The sequence below is a fragment of the Plasmodium coatneyi genome, chromosome 12 (genome assembly GCF_001680005.1).
Source record: "Plasmodium coatneyi strain Hackeri chromosome 12, complete sequence".
NCBI classification, from domain to species: Eukaryota; Apicomplexa; class Aconoidasida; order Haemosporida; family Plasmodiidae; genus Plasmodium; species Plasmodium coatneyi.
Window position 1 is genome coordinate 1472165 of NC_033567.1, and position 25198 is coordinate 1497362.

A 25198-nucleotide genomic window follows, 5' to 3' on the forward strand; every position below is an offset into this window, starting at 1 on the left:
CGATTGTTTATGGTTGCCTTTAAACCTGTTGACAAGGAAAGTTTGGATTAAAAGAAACGCACAAGGGGAATAAAAATGGGCAGCGGTATATTAACTTCAGTGCAGACGAAAGTATATATGTGTTGCGCGATTTTCCGCTGGTCCGCCGCACCTGCGGGGGATGCACTACCACGGGAAGTACACTACTAGGTGCCATTTTTTCCTGTAACAAACATCTGTTTTTTCATTCGTCCTGTGACCGCCCATCGAGGCGCATGATTACTGACGGATGCACCCCGCCTTAGGTGAAGTAATTAAGGCCACCCTTGTACATGTCCAGGATGTTGAGCTGGTCCTCCGTGAAAACCAACTTGTATTTGTACTCCCATTCGTCTTTGTGGGTTCTTAAAAAGTTTTGGATACATTTCTCTATTTCCTTCTTTATGATATGCACCTTATTATTTGACATTTTCGCTACGCTGATCAGAATGTTGGGGAGCCAGTCGGGGACATGATTCGGGAACGAATTGATAACACTGATAAGGGCGTAAATGGCGACCGTTTTTTTCTTCTCCAACAGTTTGTTGCTATTACTCGTTTGTAGATTCTCCCCCTGTGGTGACGGTAATGTGCTTTTCTCATTGGCCACGGTTAAGAAGTATTGGGAAATGCCCTGAACCGTCTGACTGTCGTAGAAACAAAGCACGGAGGACAAAATATCACGAGATAAATTTTGGATCTCAATATAATTATCGACTAGCAAAGATATGAAGACATTTAGGAGGAAGGTGTTTTCCGTTCGGCTGTAGAAAAATATGCAGTAGTACGCATGGAAGTAGAAGCAAAATTGTAACACGCAATTGCGAATCTTCCAGTTGCTTTTGCCTAGCAAGTGGCTTAACTTTTTTATGAATAAATTTCCCATGTGATCGTTAAGTAGTGAGTCGAAGCTACTAATTAGTTCTGGTGTGGCTATTTCGCAGCTACTATTTGTACATGTGATACACGTATTGCTTGGTTCTCCTGCCCATTGTGCATAGCTGATCTTTTCAAACTCGAACAGGTAGAGAGAGGGGCACATGAAGCAGTTCACCGCTTTGTTCACAATCTCATTGATAAAATTATCGACCAGTTGGAAGGACAGAATAAACATTTTCAAAAAGGGAATGCTCACATTATTTAACACGTACATGCTTCTAATCGAAAAAATGGTAATGGTAATATAAGCTAGCGTCTCCAGGGTATAAATAAATTTAGACTGTTTGGACAAGGTTTCCTTCCCTTGAAGGTACTCAATAACATCACAGGCGCTTTTATACAAATATATTAATATCCTAAGGTAGATGCACTTCAAGTGGGAATAATACCTATTATCGTGAAGTACGTAAAGTAAGTAGGCTAGCAGATCCCCCACCACTTGTCTAACCGTTATGTTATCATTGTCGATTAACTTTAGGAACTCTATTAAATGGTCATCCATCAGGTGGATGTTCTTGTGCATACTGTACATAAGCATAATACTTAGCAGCTGGGTTTTTTTTTTAAAAATTAAATTGGATGTGTCTTGAAAATTGAAACACAAACAAAACTTAAACAACTTCTCATACTTGTCAAGATCCTTCTTCTTTATGTTAATAAAAAGTAGGTGAAAATAATACATCCATATGGTATACACATCCATATTTACAACAGCTATTTCTTTTTCCAGTAATGAAATTATGCTTTCCAAAATTGCATCTGCCATTTCCCTCCTTTTTAACTTTCTTAGCGAAAAAAGCAAAGGGCACACTAGCGAAATGAACGTAGATTTGTACTCGTTGTCGGCATGTGCATCTTGTTGCAGTTCCTTCAAATTGTCGATAATCCTCTGGAAGAAACTAAAATGGGCACAAATATCCAGTTTGTTTGCATCGGTTTGTTCTTCACCCTGTTGGTGCACATCCCCTGGTATGGCTTCCCCGTCGTCCTGTTTCTTCACCTGGTTATACGACCCCCCCGTTTGCACCAATCCGGGTGTGGCTTTCCCCCCGGACTGCTCATCATACTCATTTTGCAGATTAACCAAAAATTTGAAAAACTCATGATAGTAGAAAAAATCCTTTACGTGTGTTTCGCCAATGTGAGCAAAACCTTTAAAAGATTTTTGTATTTTCGACAAATTCACAATGATGGCATTTATGCTATTGCTCTTTTTCTTGCTCTTCAAATTTTTGTATATGCATACCTCCACAAAATTATTGTACACATCTGGGCACCTGAACACGTTCACTATATGGGCAGGCACGATACCTCTATCAACGTTTCTGTTAAAATATTTTAAAAACTTAATAAATCCATAATAGGCCAAATTATACACATTGACGTTTTTTTTTATCATCAAATTTTCTAGCAGGTAGCTAAAATAGAATTCGCTGTGATTGAGAATTACAAAGTTCTCATAACAAATGAGGAAAGATAAAATGACGATTTGCGCGTAGACGTTATTCTTCTTTTCGCTCTCCTCCTTTAGAAATAAAAATAATCCGTTCAGGCTTTTTTTTTTTTTTTTTTCCTCCCCAATGGAGGTGGCCTCCTGATTTTTTATAAATCTGCTATTAATGATGGCATACACTAGCTTCATGCACTTTAGGGTTATTTCATCTTTTTGCATTTCCAGTCTTAATATGTTTAGGATAATTTTGATGTACTTTTTCAGCAGGTGCAGATCGGTGCTGATCTTCTTTATCAGCCCAGAGTTGCTCGTTATGTTTATCAATATTCCGTTGAAGCAACTGAGGCACTTGTTCTCGAAGTAGTCATGGTTGTTCAGCTCCCCTAGGCTCTTCATGCTGCTCAGCTTGCTCAGGGTTTCGCTGTGAGCAGGGGCGCTCATAACGGCATTCGTCGTTTCGTCCATCGGGCCATTCGTCAGGTCGTTCACCGGACCATTCGTCGGGTCGTTTATCGCCCCCTTGTCCTGCTGCTCGCTCTTCACCAAAATGTACAGCTTGATGTAATTCTTCAAATAAAAGGAGCATATTTTGAGAAAGGGAATTTTGATAATTTTAAAAGTAGGCAAAACGAGCTTCGTGGTGCTCTGAGCATACGACCGCACTTGTGAATAAATGGACAAGTTGGTGAAAAATAAAATATTGCACAGTTGTTCTCGATACCCCTTAAAGCAGTAGTTTTTCTTCCTTTGCTTCAATCTTTCATTGTACAGAGATAATACGTTATTAACGTACTGACTTTTTATGATATCATAGTTGTAGCTGTATGGGTACATATTATAGGTGAAGGAGAGCACGCTGTTAATGTAGTCATTGTATATAGTCGTATTGGGACTATCGTTGCATTTTAAAAGAAGAAAATGTATGGACTTGATAATTTTTCTCTGCATTTTTGCATCTGCTTTGATAGTCTTCTCCCTATTATTTATAATATTTGTGAAAAAATCTTCTTTTAATTTTTTCAACTCATTCTTATCTACCAACATTTGCTGCTTTGCGTTCACATCGTTAATGCTGTTTTCACTATTCACCGAGCTGAAAGAAGATCTGTGCTCCAATCTATCATCGTTAGGGCTGTACTTTGCATATAAGGACATGCTCAAAATTTGCTTGGGTATCTTCAAAACGTGTAAAGATAACGTTACCACAATTTCACACATGTAAATATACAGGTGGAAGGACAGCTTTGTATTCACCACGTGGCACTTCGTTAGGAGGTTATTATAGTTGTACCTTTCATCTGGATATAAGCAACTAAGTGGCTTAACAATACATTTAATTATTTTGTAAATTCTAGAAATCACATTGGAATGGTTTAGGGGGAATTTCCAAGTTATTTTTTTTTCCCTTAATTTTCTCTTCTCCACGTATTTCATCAGATTGGGGGTAGACACTGGGACATCACACTGGATTATCAGATCGAGCACATAGTCCAGCAGAAAGTACATGAACTTCTTCCCCACTTTTATATTTTCCTTGGATGGGGTTTTCCATTTTACCAGTTCATCCGAGTTTAATAGTCCTCCTTGGGAGTCTCCCCCATGGGCGCAGTAGTCCCCCTTAGCTGCCCCGTCCTGACCATTGCAGGTGGTGTGCACCACTTGTCCCTGTTCACACGTTCTATTCGATGCTTCCTTCCCCTCCTTTCCCGTACTGTTTAGAATGTACCAAGGGATGCCCCACCCCGCAAGGGTACGAATCTTTTCCTGCGCACTAATATTTTCTTCAACCTTAAAACACGCGTATTCCTTCACCGATAGAGAAAAATTAACCTCCAGAAATCGATACATAATTTTGCAAATGTACTTAAAGGCAACATTGTTATCTTCAACGATATATATTTCGATTAAGTTGTAAATATCCTCCAAATTGAGGTATTCATTTTTGGCCCTTCTGATTAGGTTGGACAGAAAATGCAAATAGCACTTGATCGTATCATCATTGGCGTACTCGTTCTTCGAGTAGGTAAAGTATTCCTCCTCTTGCTGTGAGGGGAGTGCTCCATCCGACCCTGTCACCGCAGGTATTACACGCTTTTTCTTCCTCTTCGTGATGAGCTTCTTATAAAACGCGTTAAACAGCGTGTCGTAGATTTTTTTGTTATTTACCATACCGAAGGCCAGCGGAATAATGGACAAAGACTTTGCATTTTCCTGATCAATGTTGTTTAAAAATTTCTGACACAGCTCATACAAAATGTCGTGGTCTAAATGAATAAAGAGCGAAATCAGTGTGGTCTTCAATCCGGTGTAAATATCGTTGCCCACTTTGTTTTCTTTCTTTTCCCCATTCATCTTTTTGCTATCTTTACTTTTCTCATTTTTTGTAAATTTTATAAAGTACAAAATTTTGTCAAAAAATTCATGGATCCAATAGCATAGGTAGTCGACCAGTTCTTTGCGCTCTTTCATAACTTCTTCAATCTGTTGATCATTTAGCGAATACAAGGTGTACGCCTGACTTCCTTCCAAGCGCATAAATTTTTTGTACTCCTTCACGGCAATTTGCAAGTCGACCCCGCTGCCTGTTCCTACATTGTCAATTTTCACAATACAAATGTAGGAAAATAAAATGCTTAGGAAGGAGAATATGGTAAAACTTTTATACACATCGCAGATATCAATACCCATGCTCATAACGGAGAGCAGGTCTTTCAAATGGCCAGCCTTATACCTAATCAGCAGCGGTAATATTAGGCATAGGGATAAAAGACAGTTACATATTTGGGTTGAAATGTTTACATTGATAAGGCACTCTAACATTTTCCTAACGAAAATATCCAGGCAGTTAATATCCACCACGCATATGTGCTTTAGGATGTTTTCGAAAAGGCTAACTCCCTTGTTACCCTTGGGGAACATTCCCTGTACTGCTAACTGTGTGAACTTTTCAATCACGAACTTTTTGTCTTCTTCCGAGATGAAGTAGTTTGACACGTAATTGTCAGATTCGCCGTTCAGATTAATGGGTGGTTCACTATGGGGGTCTCCTCCACCGGTTATATTTACACTAGTTTGGGTGCTGCCGCGATTTTGCATCCGCTTTAGGTATAAATTTTCCCTTTTCAACTTCCTAATGAAGCAAAAGAGGAAGGTGTTTATGAACAGGTTGATATTTCCGAGGTGCTTCCCCACGCTGGACGGATGTATGTGCGGCATGAACAGACACGTAATGACGTTAAAGAATTCGTGCGTGTCCAGGTCTTGAAAGAGGGAAGATATGCTTCGTTTATTTCCTTTTCCTCCATCGCCATTTATGCCTCCTCCACCACTTGTCACCTCATCGAAGGTGCTTATATTAAAATTTTCGTCATTCAAGAGGGAAAGAAAAGCCTGCAGTAACTCTTTCTCCCTTATCTTTGCGTTCACCTCCTTTTGTTTGACTTCCTCTGCACTGTTCCCCCCGGCTGCCCTCCCCTTTCGATACATTCTGTTCAGTAAAAAAACGAACGTCTTCGAAACAGTTTTCACGACACTGTCATCATCATTAATGAGCAAATTGTAATCATCCGGAATGTATTTTTTCGCGGAACTTAACTGAACATTACAGGGTAATTTAATATAATATAGGAAAAGGAAAAAGAGGAGTTTAACTATCTCTTTCATTTCCTTTTCCAGACTGAGGTTATACATATAGGCATACTTCAACCCTTTGTAGACAATTCTGACGAAAGCATAATTGATACTGTGCCAGTTGTACCTTTTTAACTTCCTATACAGATGGAGAGCCTTTTCATATTTTATTAACTTAAAGCATAAATCATCTGATCCTAATTGGCTTAGAATTACAAAGTTTAGAAACACCGTGTTGTATCTTGGACAGATTTCTAACCTATCAATTGGGTGCGTGGCCAGATCTACATGCAGCGGGAGAGGTTGGTTTGCCATTCCGATGAATGCGTTTACTGCTTCCCCCGGTTTGTGCTTCAAGTAATTGTCGTCCAGTATTACTCCGCTGTCGGTTCGTCGGTTCAGTTCGACGTTAATGGAAAAGATGGAGCAGTCATCCCCGTTGCTATGCAACTTACCGACGCAATGATCATCATGGGTGCCATCCGTGACACCGTTCTGATCCTCCTGGGCGCATCCGAAAAGGCACTCCGCCCTCATGTCCACGTATTCCTCATATTTCCAGGAAAACATATTATTTAGCGAAAAATCAAAGAGCAAATTATGCACATCGATGTTGTAATAACAAAAAGGCCTCAACATTGCCAACAGGTTAATAACGGACGTGATGAAATTCTTATACGCATTGTGACTATACTCATCCTGCTTCCTTGAATTGTTACTCAGATAATCATAAAATAAGCTAAACAGGTACTTATAGTCAATAATGTTAAATATGCACTTTTGAATATATAACCGATATCCTTCATCCTTCCCGTTTATTATAATTTCTTCGTTAAAGAATGAGCTGCTGTTTTCTTCTCCCCTTTCGAAAATCCCATTAATGGATAGGTAGTATCGCTCTCCAGGCATGTGTGGCTTGTTCTCATTTATGGTGGTACTGTCCACGTCACTGGGGTTTTCATTCACGTACTTATATTCATCGTAGTAGTGATCACTAATTCCGTCATAGGAATTATTCGTCACATCGCTGCCATATCCCTGATCATATGACGTGCCACCCGAACCTTCCGGTTGGACAAAACTATTCGACTCTTCATCTTTACAAATGAGTTCCTTATCATATTCAAAAAAGTAGTCGTCCAAAATGTGACTTTTAATATTGTCTAGAATCCCAGAAATGGTCTGACAAATGTAGGACTTCAAATTGGGACTTATATTTTTATTGTGCAGGGAGTACCACAAATATTTAATCATAAAAATGTAAAAGTGAAAAGATTTGTGCTTCGTCGTATTGATGGTTTCGTACAAGTTGTACAACTTGATCACTAACGTCACATTGTAAGAGTTATTCTTTTTAAGCGAAACTATTTTTCTTATTTCGCACAATATTTCGTACTTTTCCTTGTTCACATTTTCCTTAATTCTTTTCGGCAGGAAGTTGCTGTAGTCGTTTAGCTCCCTCAACGTGTTCAGCATCATCTTCTGTTATGAGGCTTCTACACGTTTAATGTTGGGAATTCGTTTCTTGTTTTAGCCTTATATTGCACCTCCAAAAATTGGGGCTTCCTATGCGTTCTTCGCGTGGAACTGTGCACTTACGTTGAAACAATTTGTGTGCGTGGAGGAGGGCACTATCTCCAACTTCCTGTGCAGAAAAGGAAAGTACCTCTTGAGGGAGCAACTGTGCATGTAGAGGTGTACGCCTACTGTTATTTCAAAAATGTTTTAGAACCATCGAATGGATGCGAAATTGTAACACCCCGGTGTGACACTCTCCGTAGGGCGGTACTTCCCCTACTGTGAGACTACACAGGGGTACACAGAAAAAATAATCCTTCACTCCCGCCAATCGTGGGATTTTTGCCTCCTTGAAGCATTCAGGAAAAATAAAAATGGGCGCTGCTCCACCTGGTAGCATTTCTTATACGTACGGGATAGGAATATTTCCTTCCTCCCTTCTCATCTCCACAAAATTTTCTTGCCAGATCAGCTATATTCTGTGCTTTCGATTTCTGCTACGGGGAGATCGAGCGTGGTACATACATGAGCACATGGAAAATGGCGCATGTGTGTGTATATTTTGCTGGCCAACCCGCTTAACGTTTAAAACATGTGCGTAAGCTGTCGTATACATAAGCGTATGTGCATGCTTTTATACGCATTTCCATCGAATGTACGCATGCTTGTGCCTTTTTTTTTTTTCTTATTACCTTCTTTTTTTGAGCTTAAATGGTGACTTCTTGCCTCCTCCTTTTATTGCATTATTATGTTGGGATATGATCCCTATGACTAAAATATTTTTGTATTTTTTTTTTTTTTTTTTGCGCGTGGAAAGTTATTCCCCCCTTTAGGATGATATTCCTACCGATCGAAGAGTACACTTTTCTTGTATTAACAGAATTTTTTCGTATCCTCAATTTATTTCCTTCTTAGCGGCTATTTTATTTCTCTTCGTGTACTCATTACTTTGTTGCCTGTATGTGTTATTCAAAAGTATTTTTTTTTTTTTTTAAAGAATGTGAAGCGTAAAAAGTATATTGCCGCTGTAAATGTCGGGGGTACCAAAATATTATGCGTATATATAACTTTTTACATAGTCGGGGGGGAATAAAAAGAAATGGTGCCGGTATCCTAACTGCAGAAAGTTGTGTGGTGAGAAATTATTCCTTAAACAAGTCAAATTATAATACCTTCTGTGATTGCTTTCTTTACAACTTTGTTATAAAAAATAAAAATGGGATACTTGAGTGATGAGAAAAATGATGGGTGAAAAATTGCAAAGTCGAAAAGAAACGTGTTGCAGAGAGGGGTAACTAAACCGTACAATTGGAAAACTTACCATTTGTGATGACAATAAAGAGCAATAGGTTTTTACACCTCTTGGCATCTACATACGCGAGTTGCACCTTAACTTATTACACGATTGACAATTTGGCGTTATCTCAAATCTTTCCGAAATAAGCTGCACCCCGATCTGGGATAGGCACAGGGTGGCAATTTTACCTACCCGGTTTTAGACCACTCATTAAAGGGAAGAAAAAAAAAAAAAAAACTGAATAAAGTTGAAAAGATCAACACAACGGTTGCGCTATGCGCATTTTTACAAACTGCGGTTTTGCAAAAAGGAGCGCATTTACACCACACATCGTGTGTATGCTTAGGTATTCATTTGTCTCTTTGCTTGGTTTTTTCAATCCACGCTGTGTGTGTATCAATATGGGGTTCCTAGTTATGCTCAGTAGTAAGGAAAAGAAAATGCCCGATCAGTAATGTGTACACCAGTGAGAGTATAGACCTCTCATGCACAGTGATGGTTTGTGCGGCGAACCGAGTGCACGCTAGGAGGTTCGCTTCCTGTTCTGCTGAATAGTTCTCATTTTTGCTCCATTTTCGGGGAAAATAATTTCCGCCCCCCCTAGGCAATTTCGACATGGTATACATTTAACAAGCCATGTTTACGTAGCTGTAGTACACTTCCTCTTCCCTTGCCTGCCCATTAAGGGAAGTTCCTTGGGTAGTGCCACCGCCGTCATCGAAGGAGAAGGTGTAGAGTGTGGGTGCCTTTTCCCTTTATCATAATTTTTTAAGTGCCCCCCGGTAGGGTGCCATGTTCAACGTCGTTTTGATTACCCTTATTTTAAAAATTTTATTTGAGGGTGCAAGGCAACCTTCGTTTTGTTTTTCCTTTTTTCTATTTTTTCGTTGCTCCTTTTGTTGCAATTTGTTATATTATTGCTTTTTTTTTTTTTTTTTTTTTTTTTAATACTCGAACATATTGAGCGCGCTATTGGGGTAACCATGGGACCTCTCCCTTTTTGTGTCAGCATCGCGTTGGGAATCCTCCATAAATAGGAGGATTTCCCCTTTGTTATGTTTTCCCTGGGCACCTCTTCTAACCCATTGGGAGCGCCCTTGTTGGGGCTACCTACACAAAAACATACATAAATACGCAAAAGGGAAAGTACACACATGCATGTACTTGCTGCTCCCCCCCTTGGCCATGATGATACTTTACAGAATGAGGAAGGCGCACTTCAGCGTGGACGTTAATGTATCCAACTTGCTCAGAAAAAAAGCAATCCTGTTCGAAAATGTCAAAAGGGAAAATTGCAAAAAAGAATTAATAATGGATTATTTCCACATAAAAGGAGTAAAATTGAAAAAAAATGACATCCACATTATGACCAACATTTTGTGTAGACCGACGGGGAGGATAATGATTTTGACGGACAATATGAAAAAGCAGAATTTTAACTTCGACTTTGGGTCCCTCCAAGGGGGGAAAGAAGACTTACCATTGGATGAAAGAAGAGTGAGCAAAGAATCTGGTGAAGATTCGGGTGACTCCCCGAACAGTAACAACTCCAATAGTGCTAACGAAGTGGAGGGTGCCCTCAGGTGTGATATCCAGGGGGACGGCAACTCGAGTGTCCAGCTGAGAGGACACAACCAAGTGAACGCTGACCGAGCGAACGGCGCAACGGAAGAAGAAGTGGATGAAGAATATCGCTATACCAACGTGTGGAATAAGAATTTAAAAAATTTATTCAAGGAGTGCAAAATTCACCTATGTGACGATTTTGAAATAGAAAAATTTGTGGAAGAGTGTGAACGCTTTTTGCGATTTACGGAAGATATCAAAAGAGTGGCAAAGTTTGAAAATTTGGACAAAATAATTACCATCATAAATATTCCCAATTGTTATGGAAGAAAAGAATTGGCACAAATTATTTACGACTGTGCTAGGATTAAGGTAAAATTGAAAAACATCATTTTCAGGTTTAAGAAAAATGGCATACAATCGGACTGTGCCTATGTCCTGTGCGATAGTGTAAATGATGGAAATATTTTAGTTAACAAAATGCAGGAATATCCCGTTGCTAAAAAATATCATTTACGAGAATTTTTTGGAACGTCTTTTTTGTATGCTTCCAAAAGTAACCTTTTTCTCAGCTCTGAAAAACTTGATTACGTCACCATTTTTTCAAAGTATAAAATATTCACCTGCGGATGGCACAAGGACATTTCCATAAAGGAGTTTGAGAGCTTTCTCATCACCCTTAAAATATTTCCCAAAAAGATTATAAAAATTGACTATCGGATAAGGGGCGCCACCACGGCAAACCAGCAGGAGCACTCCGCAGCGAACTCTGCACACCAACCGATGGACCAACCGATGAACGAATCGGTGGACCAATCGGAAGACCACACAGACTGCAAGTACCAACTCAGCCCCGTGGATCCTCATCACATTTTAATAAGCATCGACGAGGTGGACTCGGACGCTGTTGCTTCAGACCGCAGTAACGACCCGCAAGACGCCAACACAGCTTCGTTTATTTTATTTTTTGAAAACATGCGAATGACAAAAAAGGTTTTCACAAAACTGGAGAGACTGAAAAAGAAATGGAAAATATCGGCATCCAAAAACTTCTACGCATACCCGAAGACGGTACGAAAAAAAAAAAAAAAAGAGGCAGCATTTTAGCTGCCCATTCGAATGGGTTACGTTACGAAAAAATGGAAAATTAAAAATTACACAAGTGTGCATATGTTGTGTGTAGCCTGCAAAGGGGCACATACCAAATATGTGTCAGCTGGGGCGTGCATGAAATACGCCCCCCCGCAAAGCGGCCACAACAACGACAAATGCTTAAACAAATCATAACTTCTTTTTGCAGCCGGATATCCACTTCAACGATGACGAAGAGTATGACGACGAAAACGAGTATGAGGACTCCGATTTGGATGAAGAAATAGAATATTAAACAAAAAAAAAAAAAATTTTCACACAGGGTTAGCAGTCTGCAAGGAACCACATCCACCAAATAATGCAGCAACCCCTCAAAATGAACACTTAACTTTTGCATAATTTTTTTTTTGTTATTCAACTGCTACAGTGGCTGCTTCTCTACTTGGTGATCTTTCTAATCCTGTTTTGAAGCCCTGTGGCTAAGTCGATTCTTACACTTTTCACAAAATCGATTTCGTACACCACGCTGCGGGGAGGGAAGTAAAAAAAGGGGGGCAGTTATAGAAATGGTGGAACAGTGTAATAGGACTAACCTATTTCGATCACGTTTGTGCGGGCATGCGTCCTTCATTTCCGCGAACTTACTTCTTCTCCTTGTATGTAAAGAAGTCATCGTTAATGTTAAAATAGTAATTCATAATTCTGTTCACGTAATAGGCGAAGTTCACCCATTTCTTGTCCTTTAAGTAGGACCACTGGTATTCCAAAACTGCAAAGGGGGGGAAATATGACCCGTTATGAGTGCGTCGTTGTACCTCGAGGGGCCCAACTCCAAATGGAAGCCCAACAGGCGCACATGCCACTACACGCCACATATACAATGAGGCATATTTTTTACGCCCGTCTGTTCGAGCTTACATTGGGTACTCTGCGTTGGGGAGTTGGAGTTCAGAAATTCTTCATCCTCCAGGTTCCAAATTATCTCTCTGGGGGATGTAAAAAGAAAAATAAATAAATGTACCACTCGTTTGCATGTTTGGATAATTCTACCCAATGGTAGACGCAACCAAATGGTTAAGTGAACACATGCCCTTATGCATGAGCGGCGTGATCCGCGTAAGCGTATTGTACCTGGGTTTTCCCAAGGCACTTTCCTCCTCCTCTTCCTTGGCGATCTCATCCTGCTTCAACATCAGGTAGGGAACTAACTGGTTGTTTATGTCGATGGTAAGTTCCTTTTTCTCCTCTTCCTCTTCATCGGGGTCGTCACTAAAAAGGTCCATTTCCGTTTCTCTCTTATCCCCGTCTGCACGTTCTACTTGATCATTCTCAGTGCGTAGATCCGTTGGAGTGGGTTCGGTTGGTTGGTCCTGGTGGCCCGTTTCTGCCGTATGTTTGTCTGTACCATGTTTCGGGTCATTCGCCTGTTTGGTGACCGTTTCCTCCCGATCGGTTTTTCCTTGGTCTACTTCACCCCGGTCGGCATCCGCACTGGCCACGGGGGCGATATCTGCCTGACCATCGCGCTTCGAGTCCCCGTCGTCCGTTTTGTAAATATCTATGAGGGAAAGCAACTGGTTCTTAATATTGGAGTCGTTAATTCGCAAGGAGGTGTTCCTCTTCTTAATGTCCTCCAAAATGTACTGCATATTGTCATATATCTGTGCCCTGTGGTCAATAAAATTTCGGCCGTCCGTTTCCAAAATTTTGGTAGACAAGGAAAATCTTTTATTGTCATAGTCTATGTTTATTAAAATGCCTTTTAATTGGTCCCCTATTTTAAAAACTTCATTCAAATCGTCAATTTTTTTTTTGGAAATTTCAGATATGTGTATAAGTCCAACTATATCGTCGCATTTTACCATCAGGCCGTATTTCGAAATGTGTATAATTTCCACCTGGACAATATCGTAAATATTCAATTTTTTTAGTTGCTCATTTTGCTCATATATTAAATTGGAAAAATTTAATTTGCTAATATCTGTACATATGACTTTAATTTTTTGGTTAAGTAACGATTCCTGGATTTTTTCATTTTCTTCCACTTTGATCTTGTACTTACTGGACAAAGCAGAAATGTGAATAAATGCGTAAATATCGTTATACGAAACGCTTATTCCATTTTTCAAAATGGTCACAACTTTCACATCGAACGGGACGTCCTGCGTTTTGTAATGTAAAATTTTATTAAGGTCATTAACCTTTTGTATATTTTTCAAAGTCAGTAAAATTCTCTCTGGGTACATTTTATATATTTCAAATACCAATTTGTCATTCACTTTAAATACATCTTTTATGTTCTTAATATTGTAGGGCATTTGATCTTCGTGTAATTCCGCATAAAATGCGTAATTTATGTCAACATATGCATACGTTTTTTCGATTTTAAAAATCTTCCCAAATATTAATTTTCCTACATATAATTTTTCAACCTTATTTAAGTCTTCCTTACTGTCGTAGTTTAATATGCTATACTTGTTAAATGTCGCGTTTATTTCTTTTTCATATTTTTCATTGTCTATATAATTATTAAATCCGTATGCGTTTGTGATTATGTTATTTGGTTTATAAATATCGTACATCCTTTTTTGGTAATTAGAAATTATATCCATAAGTATATGTTTTCTCAGTTTTTTATTTTGCTTTATGCCTTTCAGGATGGAACACTGCTCCATTGGATTTTTCCGTCTTCCCGCTGTTGTTTCTTTCTCCTCGTTGTGACTGCTCTTCGTACCGTCCGTCACAGATTTAACCCACATATCTAAACTACTCGGTTTATCATCTCTGACGTGTTCATTCTCCACAGGGGGTCCTTTCCCCCCATGTTGTCCCAACTGAGCTGCGTCTTCACTCTTAGTGAAGCCTTTTTCACTTTCCATCTTGCTCTTAACTTTTTGCACACTTTCCTCAAAATCGTAGTCCAAATTTCCGTACTTAAAAAAATAGTACTCTTCATAATGTTCATGGAAGAAAGTTAAGAAGTCGTAGTTGTTTTTTTGCGGTTCCAGCCTGTTTCGCTTCACGTGCATAGTCCGCAGGTGCTTTTTATAAGCGTCGTACAGCTCGTCCACAAAATATTGGTCCCTTCTCATTAATTTTTCCTTATTCAAATTGTTGTGCAAGGTCATAAGAACTTTGTTAACGTCCTTGAGGTAGTCTTCTTTTGTTATTCCCTCCGCCGCCTCGGCTGCCATTTTCGAATCGTCCAATTCGGCAAGCTCCTCATTTTTGCTTTCCCCCTCTGGGGTATGCATACCCTGGGCGTTCTCACCTCCTAGTGAACCGTTTCCGCCTTCCTTTGTGCGGGAAACCTTTTCAGCAATGTGTCTATACTTGACCAAAAAATTTCTTATATGCGGGGGCAGATTGTTCTTCTTTAAAAGCGTGTCAACCGTTTGTAATATGTTCCCGCTGTTGCTTTTAAGGGGCTCCAAATTTAACATTTTGTTCATCTCTGCCAACAGTTTTTTTCCGTCCTCATAGTCCTTACTATCGTAGAAAACGCCGAACAAATCGAACGTGCTGCTATTATTCAGGGGGGAATACCCACATATGAGTTTTTCGTACAACATGTCCTTTTCCTTTTTTGCAATTTCTAGGTAATCCTTTTTTTCTTCTTCTTCCTCGTCGCTCACACCTGACTTCATGCGCATGTAAATATCTTTCAAAGAATCTTCCATACTATCATATGCGATATCCAAAATTTTATTTTTTTTCTTGTAATCACTTATTTTATTTATATGTTCAAAATTTGTTATGTCAATTTGTTTTAGCTTTTCTTCCATGTCCTTTTCTTCATCCTTCACGACTTTCTCCTCCGCACCACTTTTACATGTCCCCTTTTCTTCATTCTTTTGTTTTAATTCCTTTTCCTTTTTTTTTGCTATTTCCCTTTCGACCGTTTCGGGGAAGTACGCATTCAGCAGTTGTTTGTATGAGTATTCCTACGGGGGGAGGCATAATAATAGTAAACGTGGCATGTATATTTGTGCAGATGAATATACTCCCAGGGGCACCAATCACTTTGTCGTGAATCCCATCAGTGAAGAGCAACTTCATGTGGGTCCCTACTACGATGCATGATCAAAGAACAACAAAGTGAATTCGTGAAATGGATAAGAAGACGCATATACATATTACACGTACACATCTGTAAGAATACCTCATCCGCTAGACCCTTCAGGGAGGGCGCTATATCCTTGTATATGTGCGGAATGTAGCTCTCGATGTCTTCATCTTTGCTCTTACGCAGCCTGTAGTTTATTTTTTTCCTTTTCTTCCTGAACCGGTCTGTCTTCGTGTATATCTGACAAAGTGGGGTGCAAAGGGGGAAGCATTTTGTCATTATCGGATCAGCGCTGCGGCACGATGGCTCCGTTGCACAGAGGCTTGGTTGCACAGCGGCTTGGTTGCACTTTTATCCTTCCGTTTCTTCCCCTTCAACCGGCCTACAGTGCAGAACAACCATTGCCCTCACTGCCGTCGTTCCTAGGAACAGCGTGGTTGCCCTCCTTTATCAATCTTAGCTGTGCTTACATAGTTGCTATCGGCAAGGTTGTGCTTGACAAAGGTAGATACGCTGCACACCAAGAATACCGGAAGCAAGAATACTCTCGTAAAAATCATGGTGACATTTTTACGAGGATGGGTCGGTCAAAGCCAAATGCGAAAACTACTGCTTCTTCGCGCAATTTGCAGTTCCCCTAAAATGCCATTTTTAAGCGGTACGAAGGTAAGTAGGGTAATCTCCCTGTAAGTGGCACTTTAATGTGCGCGCGGGAGATCGGCCGTACCTCCTGCACATAAACAGATATACATATGCATACAATTGTGCTATTTTTTTTAGCATAATTTTACCAACATTTGGAATTTTTCACCAAAGCCTGTGCAAAATCGCAGGGGTGTAATAACATTGCGCGCCCTCCAATGAAGCGGGGGAAGGTGAAAAAAAAAAAAAAAAAAAAAAAAAAAAAAAAATAGTATGTGGAACGGCTTTTCCTCCATCTTTTGCTGCTATCTCATGGTTTATTTTTCACTCCAGTTTTATGTGTAAAGGGATATATGACAGATTAACACAATGTGAGAACGGAGGTGGAAATGCATTTTTTTTTTTTTTTTAGCAGTTCCATCTCCTTATACGAGGTCGTAGTGGGGAAAAAAAAGGGAAAGCATCTTAAATTCGCTATCAGCCAGGGTGAATAACGGGGGGGTAAGTAACACTGCTACCGTGCAGTAATACGCTTGGGTATTTAAGTACGTCGATACACACACTTCAGAAGGCACATGCACTGCTCATGTGTTGGGAACCTCCGTTTGCTGAGACGCCCCTTGGATGGAGCAATCAAATATGAAAGGAGTAAAATGATGAGGACAAACCTGAACATAGACATAGGCAGGTGCTACTTCCAACATACGAACGCAAACACAGCGTCGAGTAGCACCAAAGAGAAAAGGCACTACAAAGGGAAAGACGTAAATTTATGCACGCCGTTCAACCATACCGCGAATTTATGTCACGAACGGACAGATGGAAATTTTTACACCTACGATATAAGTGCAACGGTTTTCAGGCTGCTAAAATGTGTGCACAAATTGCAGCAAAGGGAAGTTCCCAATGTGAGTGGCCAAACGAGTAATGAAAACATGTCCACCAATTATCAAGTGGACAAACTATTTTACTGCTACGTTTCGATTTATAACAATATAAGTAAAAATTTATTTTTAAAATTAACGCTGGAGTTTTTAAAATCCCCCGCACTTCACATAAAGATGATACAAAATGGCAGATTTTATCATGAAGTGCTATGCGAAATAGTAAAGTGTGCAGATGGCCCTGAAACAATGGACAAATCTTTTTTTTACGAATATGCAATCAAAATTTTATCCGTCATTTTGAAGAATAAAAACGCCTTCAATGACATGTACGAAAGAATATTTTTCGAGGATATAATAAAAATGATACGTGAGGAAAACAATATAAATTATTTTATAAAAAATTTTACGTTTTTAATTTCGTGCATTTCTTCTTATAAAAGGAGGCTAAAAAAAGAGATCCATTTTAGCAGGCCAAAAGACGATGATGTCCAAATGGAGTACCTCACACAGGACAATCAGTTACTCCCCATGCAGGAGAAAAAACAACTTTTACAAAAGTGCCTACCAATTATCCTGGACATTTTTAACAAACTCCAGCAGTACAATCACCTTAACGATGTGGACATTTGCAACATTGTTGACTTCCTAAATGAGTTTAAACAATCTCATAAAATAAAATCAGTCATCTGTAAGGAGATACATAAATATTTCAAGCCATCCACCGATATGAAGCATTTATGCTTAATTTTGTACCTCCTGGCACAGTCGAAAAATGAGGAAATGCAGCTCACCCAGGTGGCCTACACACACGTGTACGATATTATATTCTGGAGGAGGCGTGAGTTGACCGATCCGAAAAATGTGAACCTTTTTCTGCTTGGCGTCACGAGATGGCGCCGCAACAAGGGCGTCCATGAAAGGAGGGGTACCCCCGTGCGGATGACCACCACTACAGGTGTCACTCCCAACGGGTACGGAGAAAGACCACTGAGAAGGAGGAAGGTCCACTCAGTAAAGAGTAGAGGTAGACTGCAAATTTCTTATGCAACCAAATCGAGAAGCACAAATCTGCAGTTATGCCAACGCGTGCGACACAATTTTATCAAAAAGCAGAAAATGAAAAAAGAAAAAAAAATGTACTTTTGGATTAAATACTGCTTCTTGCAGTTTATAAAAAAGGGACAGTTAAACAGTAAATATGTTAAAACGTTTTACCAATATTTTTTGCCCTACCATATAAGTAAAAATTGCACGAGAAAGAAGAATTATATATCCCCCTTAACGATTGTACAAAAGGTAGGAAAAGTGTGAAAAAAAGAAATGCACAAATTGTACGAACAAATTGTAGGTACAAAATGGGAGCGAACGATGGGAAGCTATACAGTCATATATTCGCATATGAGACTGATACCATTTCATGTTTGCAACACATTATTGTGACATGTATAAGGCACCTTCTGTTTAGCTTTTCCCCACGAATGTTCTCCAAAGGGCGGCGTTTATATGATAAAGGGGGTGAACTCATATCACACGTAGGATGTAAAATACCCCCACGCTAAACAGCACACATAAAAGATGTGTTGCGCAGCGGGGATTTTGCCACCTAAGGTATTATCGCATTGTGGTCATCGTGCAAGATATCGTGCACATCGTAGAATAACTTACCGAATATCGCATATATCCGTGAGATAATGGAACAGTTTAGCAAAACGGGGGAGTGCAAACATCACATGTGTATCTTTCGACGCTTATTTGTCGCTCAAAGGGAATAACGGCTGGCGGGAAGAATCCCAAGCGAATCAGCAATTTCTTCAGCAAAAGACGAAAACACAGTTATACTTAAAAATTCAAAATTAAGGATTAAAAAGTGAAGAAGTCTGGAACGCACGTCAAACGCATGAAACCATTTTAGCTTAAAAAGAAAAATTACCCAAATGAGCCCTTCGTGCGAGGCACGATGAATAAACGGACATTTTTATTTTACGACAAAATGGGGTACACATTTGCAAGTAGCGCAAGGTGGACATTATTATTGTAGCACATTTGTAGGAGAAAAAATGGGTGTGGACGCCGCGTAATGCCCAACGGAAGCGCCTCTCAAGAGACCTCCGCACGAAATGCACACTTTCCAAAAAGACACAGATGCCGGTGTGGCAACCGTGCCTCAGTTTACGTATTTGCTGTGCACATACTTGCTAATAAAGGCAATGTAATTTGCCGCATCGATTTGCTCGTGGGGGGAGTCAGACTCGACGTGGGTTATATAATAACTTGGCTTCAGCTCAAAATGAGAATTCACCCTATCATAGGCGTAATTAAACGAAACGGTGAAGTGGACGGATATGGTCTGTTTATTCCTGTTGGTGTACTTCAGCTTGTAGTATTCATTCTTTTTCATTTCCTCACGTATCCGAAAATAAATATTGTAATATAGGATGTAATTTTTTAATAAATAATCCTGTACGTACAGGTAATTATATTTGTAAATATCGTGAGAATAATTAATTTTTTTTGTATACAGTAAATACAATTCGTTGTTAATGTTGTACATATTTTCTAGCAAATCCAATTGAACATTCATTTCGTATTTTGCGTACTTTTTTAAAAAAGGGGTAAAAGTTTTGTTATTGTAATTTATGTATTCAAAAACGGAATTCAGTTGTCTGTTTATGTCATAAATATGCATGTTGGACAATCGTAAAAAGAAAATCGGCGTTAATTCGCTACTCTCGAAATAGTACGCAGTTAATATTTTTTTTTTTTCCCTATTCATTATGTTCATCAGCTTAAAGGTGTTCATTTTTTTATTTTCGCAAATGTAAAAGTCGTTGTAAATGTTACTTATGTTGCTCATTTCGAATGTCTGGTCGATGTTTGCAAAGGTGTCTGCTTCGCTTTTGCGGCGTTCCACGTTTGGATGATACAAGGGGGGTAAGCTCTCCAAAACGTTGCTATGAAGATTGCCGCACTGTTGAACAGGCTCCATATTGAGTAAATTTCCACTTGTTATGTTACCCCCTTGAGTTCCTCCACCCTTTCCCTTATTCATCAAGTGAACAAGATTTTCAAACGCGTTAAATAAGATGAAGTAGGAAAAGAAAATATACTCACTAAGGATATTCCTTACATACATAAAACACACACCATCATTCCTTACGCTAACTTTTATGATGTTATCAATTTTGTTGCATGTGTTAAAATACTGTTTCATATGTTCAGGGAAAATTGTTCGCAAGTTATTGAATTCTTTAACTTCATTGCAGCATATGTTGTTGTCGTGGGGTTCCCATGCCCACTGCTCTTTGTCTGCCTTCGTTTTATGCAGGCCCTCCTCACTGTAATAACCCCCCCTGGTGTGGATGGAGTTCATATGATCATACGCATCGCAGCTGCTTTCCTTTGTGGAGTTCGTGGGGAGGGTCATCAGATTGTTTTCTACACTTGTTCTGCGCGCGCTATTATGGGTACCACTATGGTGGAGGCTATAATTAACACCTCCCACACTGTTACGCACGCTGCTGCCCACATTGTTGCCGACGCCGTGCTTACTTATGCACACGACGTACAATAGCGGTAGGTGGTGAGATTTGTCCGCGAGAAACTCCGGTTCCTCACAATTTTTGTAACAACTCTGTGGAACTAAAAATTCAATAACACCGTCCTTTATCTTGAAATTCCCATTTTGCGCATTCGTAATGGTTTCCTTCACACAATTTGTCAATTTGGCATATATGTCATTTATCTGATTTGTGTAGGCCCCTTCTTGCATACCCTTTTTTTCTGAGAGAGCTAATTCTGTTTCAGGTGGAAGCGGCGGAGGAGCAGCCTCACTAGCGCAGCGATCCCCCTTGAAAAATAAGTGGTAATAAAAAAAGTACGAGACAAATAAGGGGTACAAAAAGCACACGTGGAAATTATCGTAAATGTTAAATAGCTGAGACAGGTAGACATATTCATAACTTAAATTGTAGTCACTATTCTTTTTGTCCACCTCGTTTGCACTTTGGTTAATGTGCCTGTGGTACGGGACGATTAAATGGTAGTAGGCAGAAAAGCACAGCCCGTTGCCATTTAGAAGTACGTAGTTGGAGTGATTATTTCCTTCATCACCATCGTGTGGTGGACCTGCGTCGTTCACTTTCACTTCTTGTGTTAAAAAATTTACGCCAATGTAATCGTCCACTTGGAGAAAACTTTCCTGCAAAGAGTGTTCCCTTTTTTTATTTAACACAGCGCGATTTAGCATCTCTCTTAATTCCTGTTCCCCATAAAAACGCCATTTTATGTGAACAATTTTTTCAAAAGACGAGGAAATTTTTAAATTTTTCGAATATATTTCTTCTTCAACAAATTTGTGATTTATGTAGGGATGTATGCTAAATATGTTATACAAATGTATGAATATTTTTATTTTTCCCTTCAAGAAAGGTGGATACTTGTGCATGTAAAATTGGAAATACTGTTGCACCTGCTCGTGAGAATGGCCACATTTCGTTATTATCCCATTCTGAACATAATTTCCCCTGTCTTTACCATTTACACTTGCACTATTCAGTTTCATTTTTTCCTTGTATAAATATTCATAAATGTCCCTATGTGCGTCAAAACTGTCTTCTTTTTCCTTTTCTGTTTGCCCATTTTGGTGGAACAAGTTCGCGTTTATTTCTTCCCATATGTAGCTTTTATTTTCATATATGCATACATTTTCCTGTCCGTAAAATTTTATTACACTTGCATCATTAAATAAACACTCTGCCCTGTTGTCGTGATAAATGTTGAAAATTTTCACCTCACTTTTGTCGTAGTTATTATTTAAATTGTTGTGAATAATTTGTTTCAAGCAGTAAAAATGGTTATTGCGTTTGTTTTCTCTTTCATCGTTTCCCCTGCTAAGGGGTGTACTAGAGCCATCCTCACCACGCGCATCGTTCCGACTGTTGTCATCCTCATTTGTAGGCGGAAACTCCACCGTGCATGGTGACACCCCATTTGGTATGAACTCTCCATTTTCACATTTTACACCTGGGGTATTAACCACTTCATGGTTCACACTTTTTACATGTGCATCGCGAGTGCCCTTTTCGCGTTCATCACTTTTCCCCTGGAAATTATCAACATTTTTCTTTTTATTTAGCAAACCTAAAAAATTTAACGCATTCCTCTTCGTGACATTATTAAAAATATCATGCGAATTGTGAGAGAGTTGTGTTTCACTTAAATTGTTTTTTTTTTTTTTTTCCGACTTATCAAAGTCTACAATGGAATTCGCTGACAAATTAAGCGGCGATTTTTCCGACCGCGCAGATAACTGAAGCGACGAATTTTCAGACAACGCGGACAAATCAAGAGGCGAATTTTCGGGCTGTGCAGACAAATCGTTACTTTCGACAATTTGGAAAAATTGTTTTTTCTTCATTTTTTAATTTCCCTATTTAGACACATCTGCTGCATACGCAAATGCGTATTTGTTTTTCTGTGTTTTTTTCATTTTCCCCTGCCTCCGCACGTGCGTATTTCGCTGGGCGAAACGGCAAAAGTTCGTGCTACACAGGTGTATGCACATGTGTGAACATATGCATTATGCGGACATGTGTGTATGCATGTTATTATATATATATAACGCATTGTTGTGTATTTTTTTTTAGTTGAAAAATTGCAAATTTGTTAAATTTTCCAACGAATTTCCATTTGCACATTCGCGGACAAAACGAAAACACTTTTCCTACGCGTTTTTTCAAAAAAAAAAAAAAAATGCACCAAACCGTTCGATCATTAACAAAATTGCGAAAGATTTCAATGTTACGAATAATTGCGTGATAAACGTGAGATGACTTTCGCCATTTGGACAGGAAACAATTTTCAAGACAAAAGAGATGTACATTTGTTTCTGTGTAAAATTTTCTTTTTAAAAAATATCGCATTTGAAAAGTATTACAGACGGTGAATATTTCATCAATCATTTGGAATTTTACTGTTCCGCGTTTTGACGCTCCCCCGTTTTGGTGTTTCCATGTGCCAAGCAGATTGCAGCTGCGCCCACTCCACGTGTTGATTACGTGTATCGCGCGCCTAAACTGCTTGCGCAGAGGAGCACTTCTGTTTTTAATATATATTTATTCCCTCCATGTACGCATAACTACGCCAGTGTGTTCACTGCATACATACCCGTGCACACGTGCACATTTTTATGTAATATAAATCCTATGTAGGTGTAGTACTTACACAAAATAGCGAAGGCGCGCGAAACAACGCCATATACGATGTACCATCCTACACGCGCTCCTTGACTTCCTTATTTTTAATAAAAATTTGAGCGACGAAGGGTACCTACACGCCCGCGATTCATGGCGTGTATGTTGCAGCGTATGTCAAAGTGTGTTTCTTTGCTTTTTGCCGCATATTTTGTGAAGAAAGGAAAAGGAACGCAGGAAAATAGCATACTACAGCTTAAAACTGTGCTTACAACGTGGTACACCACTGCCTTTCGTCTGCACATCATTTTTCTGTGAATTTTTTTTTTCTTTTCCTTTTTGCAGTAACTTTTTTGTATATTGCATATGGCTGGTGCGCGTAAATTTTCGTTTGCCAAGTTTTTTATGTGTACACATGTGCCCATTCACATTTCACCACTATGCATTTTATAATTGCTATGTTGAACATGCCTGAAAATTGCGCTTAACCATTCTGTGAAACTTTAGTGCTGTTTTGAATTTTTTTCCGTTTTTCCCTCTTTTGCTACATACCCGTGCTTCATTATACATACACCACTGTGTGACTTCTCGCTTCCGCGGGAAACGAAAAAGCGAGAAGAAAAAAAAAAAGTAAAATTTCAAACTACATTTGAAGCGAATACATACTCAGTATTACCGTTTTTTTTTTTTTTTTTAAGCCCCCCCATTGAAGTAGATCCTTCAAAAAAAAAAAAAAAAAAAAAATAAATAAATAACGTGAGGGTTTTTTTTTCCTCACCATTTATTTTAAAAGCAAGAATTATGTGTATGCATGCAGAGTATATTAAAGCTCAATTGTGAATGTTCCCATATGCGGAGGGTTTCGCATCAGATGGAGAGTGTTCTTTCGCGCACTTTATATTTTTATGCATGCGCGCGCCAATGTGCATGTACAAAATAAGTGCATACCGAAGGGAAGCCGAATTTATCATAAGGGACTGCTTCATGATGCGTATATAATATTATATGTTGAATGGCCCCCCCTTATTTCACATCTATTTTTCTTTTGTAACATATTTATTCGATGCATACATTTCTATAATTTGTTTTACCATTTTTGTAAAATATTTTTAAGATTAGATCCAATGCCTTAAGCAGATGCAAAACAAAAAGCCGAAAAATGAAAAGAGCGAAACTGTGCGTGTTCGTGACGTACCTTAAAATAGGAGTTACATAGGAACACAAGTGTATATTTTATTTTCCCAGTGCGCCTTCGGCAAACGTTACCATTTAGTTGTGTATGTTTGGTGAGCAAGTTATTTGCATTATTCAGTTGCACTATTTAGCCAGTTATTTCTCGCGCATTGCTTGTGCGAACCATCCAGCATTACCTATATACATATACATATACATTTGCTTAATACTTACATGTACATTTTCATATACATTTTTACGAATATATTTGCATGAACATATCTTTTTCTACTAACTTTCTTTTAAAATAAATCCATCCCCTATACACTAAATGCTCTTTACAGAAACAACGAATTCTTGTGTCATATGTTTTTTTTTGTCATTTTAAGAAGTTTTTACACCTTAGTATACGTGGCCTAGGAATTTATACTTTTTTTTTTTTTTAGAAAACCTTTTCTGCTTTTACCCATAGTAATGCACAAATTTCAATTTTACAGTTAGAATTTTTTTTTAGACTTTTTTTTTTTTTTTTTTTGTGTTCTGATGTAAATAATCCCAATTTTGATACTATTAGAATTCTTTTTTATGCCACCATATTTAGAGCACTTAATTTTTTAGATTGTAGTGCTAAAATGTCTCTGTGTTCAAATTCTCTAGTTTATAACTAACTGTAGGTAAGCCTTTGAGGTAGATTTTGCCCTCCTTGCAGCTATTTTTGTGTATCTA

The 25198-nt window shown here is 38.9% G+C and overlaps 5 protein-coding genes across 5 annotated transcripts; 2 read left to right on the plus strand and 3 right to left on the minus strand.

The window, feature by feature from the left end:
- Window positions 1-280: 280 nt before the first annotated feature.
- PCOAH_00040000 (Uncharacterized protein) lies at window positions 281-7519 on the minus strand (the record flags this gene model as incomplete). Its single annotated transcript, XM_020060788.1, has 1 exon — window positions 281-7519. One exon carries the CDS (start codon window positions 7517-7519, stop codon window positions 281-283), a length of 7239 nt encoding a protein of 2412 aa, XP_019916461.1.
- Window positions 7520-10040: 2521 nt separating this feature from the next.
- On the plus strand, window positions 10041-11808 carry PCOAH_00040010 (Uncharacterized protein; the record flags this gene model as incomplete). The annotated part of the gene is made up of 2 exons (XM_020060789.1): window positions 10041-11492; window positions 11722-11808. 2 exons carry the CDS (start codon window positions 10041-10043, stop codon window positions 11806-11808), a joined length of 1539 nt encoding a protein of 512 aa, XP_019916762.1.
- A 143-nt stretch (window positions 11809-11951) lies between these two features.
- On the minus strand, window positions 11952-16455 carry PCOAH_00040020 (RNA-binding protein; the record flags this gene model as incomplete). Its single annotated transcript, XM_020060790.1, has 6 exons — window positions 11952-12039; window positions 12159-12282; window positions 12432-12499; window positions 12645-15457; window positions 15676-15819; window positions 16050-16455. The coding sequence occupies 6 exons, from the start codon at window positions 16137-16139 to the stop codon at window positions 11952-11954; spliced, it is 3327 nt and encodes a 1108-aa protein (XP_019917051.1).
- Window positions 16456-16796: 341 nt separating this feature from the next.
- On the plus strand, window positions 16797-18419 carry PCOAH_00040030 (Uncharacterized protein; the record flags this gene model as incomplete). Its single annotated transcript, XM_020060791.1, has 1 exon — window positions 16797-18419. The coding sequence occupies one exon, from the start codon at window positions 16797-16799 to the stop codon at window positions 18417-18419; it is 1623 nt and encodes a 540-aa protein (XP_019916302.1).
- Window positions 18420-19272: 853 nt separating this feature from the next.
- On the minus strand, window positions 19273-22524 carry PCOAH_00040040 (Uncharacterized protein; the record flags this gene model as incomplete). Its single annotated transcript, XM_020060792.1, has 1 exon — window positions 19273-22524. One exon carries the CDS (start codon window positions 22522-22524, stop codon window positions 19273-19275), a length of 3252 nt encoding a protein of 1083 aa, XP_019916585.1.
- Between the last annotated feature and the right edge of the window lie 2674 nt (window positions 22525-25198).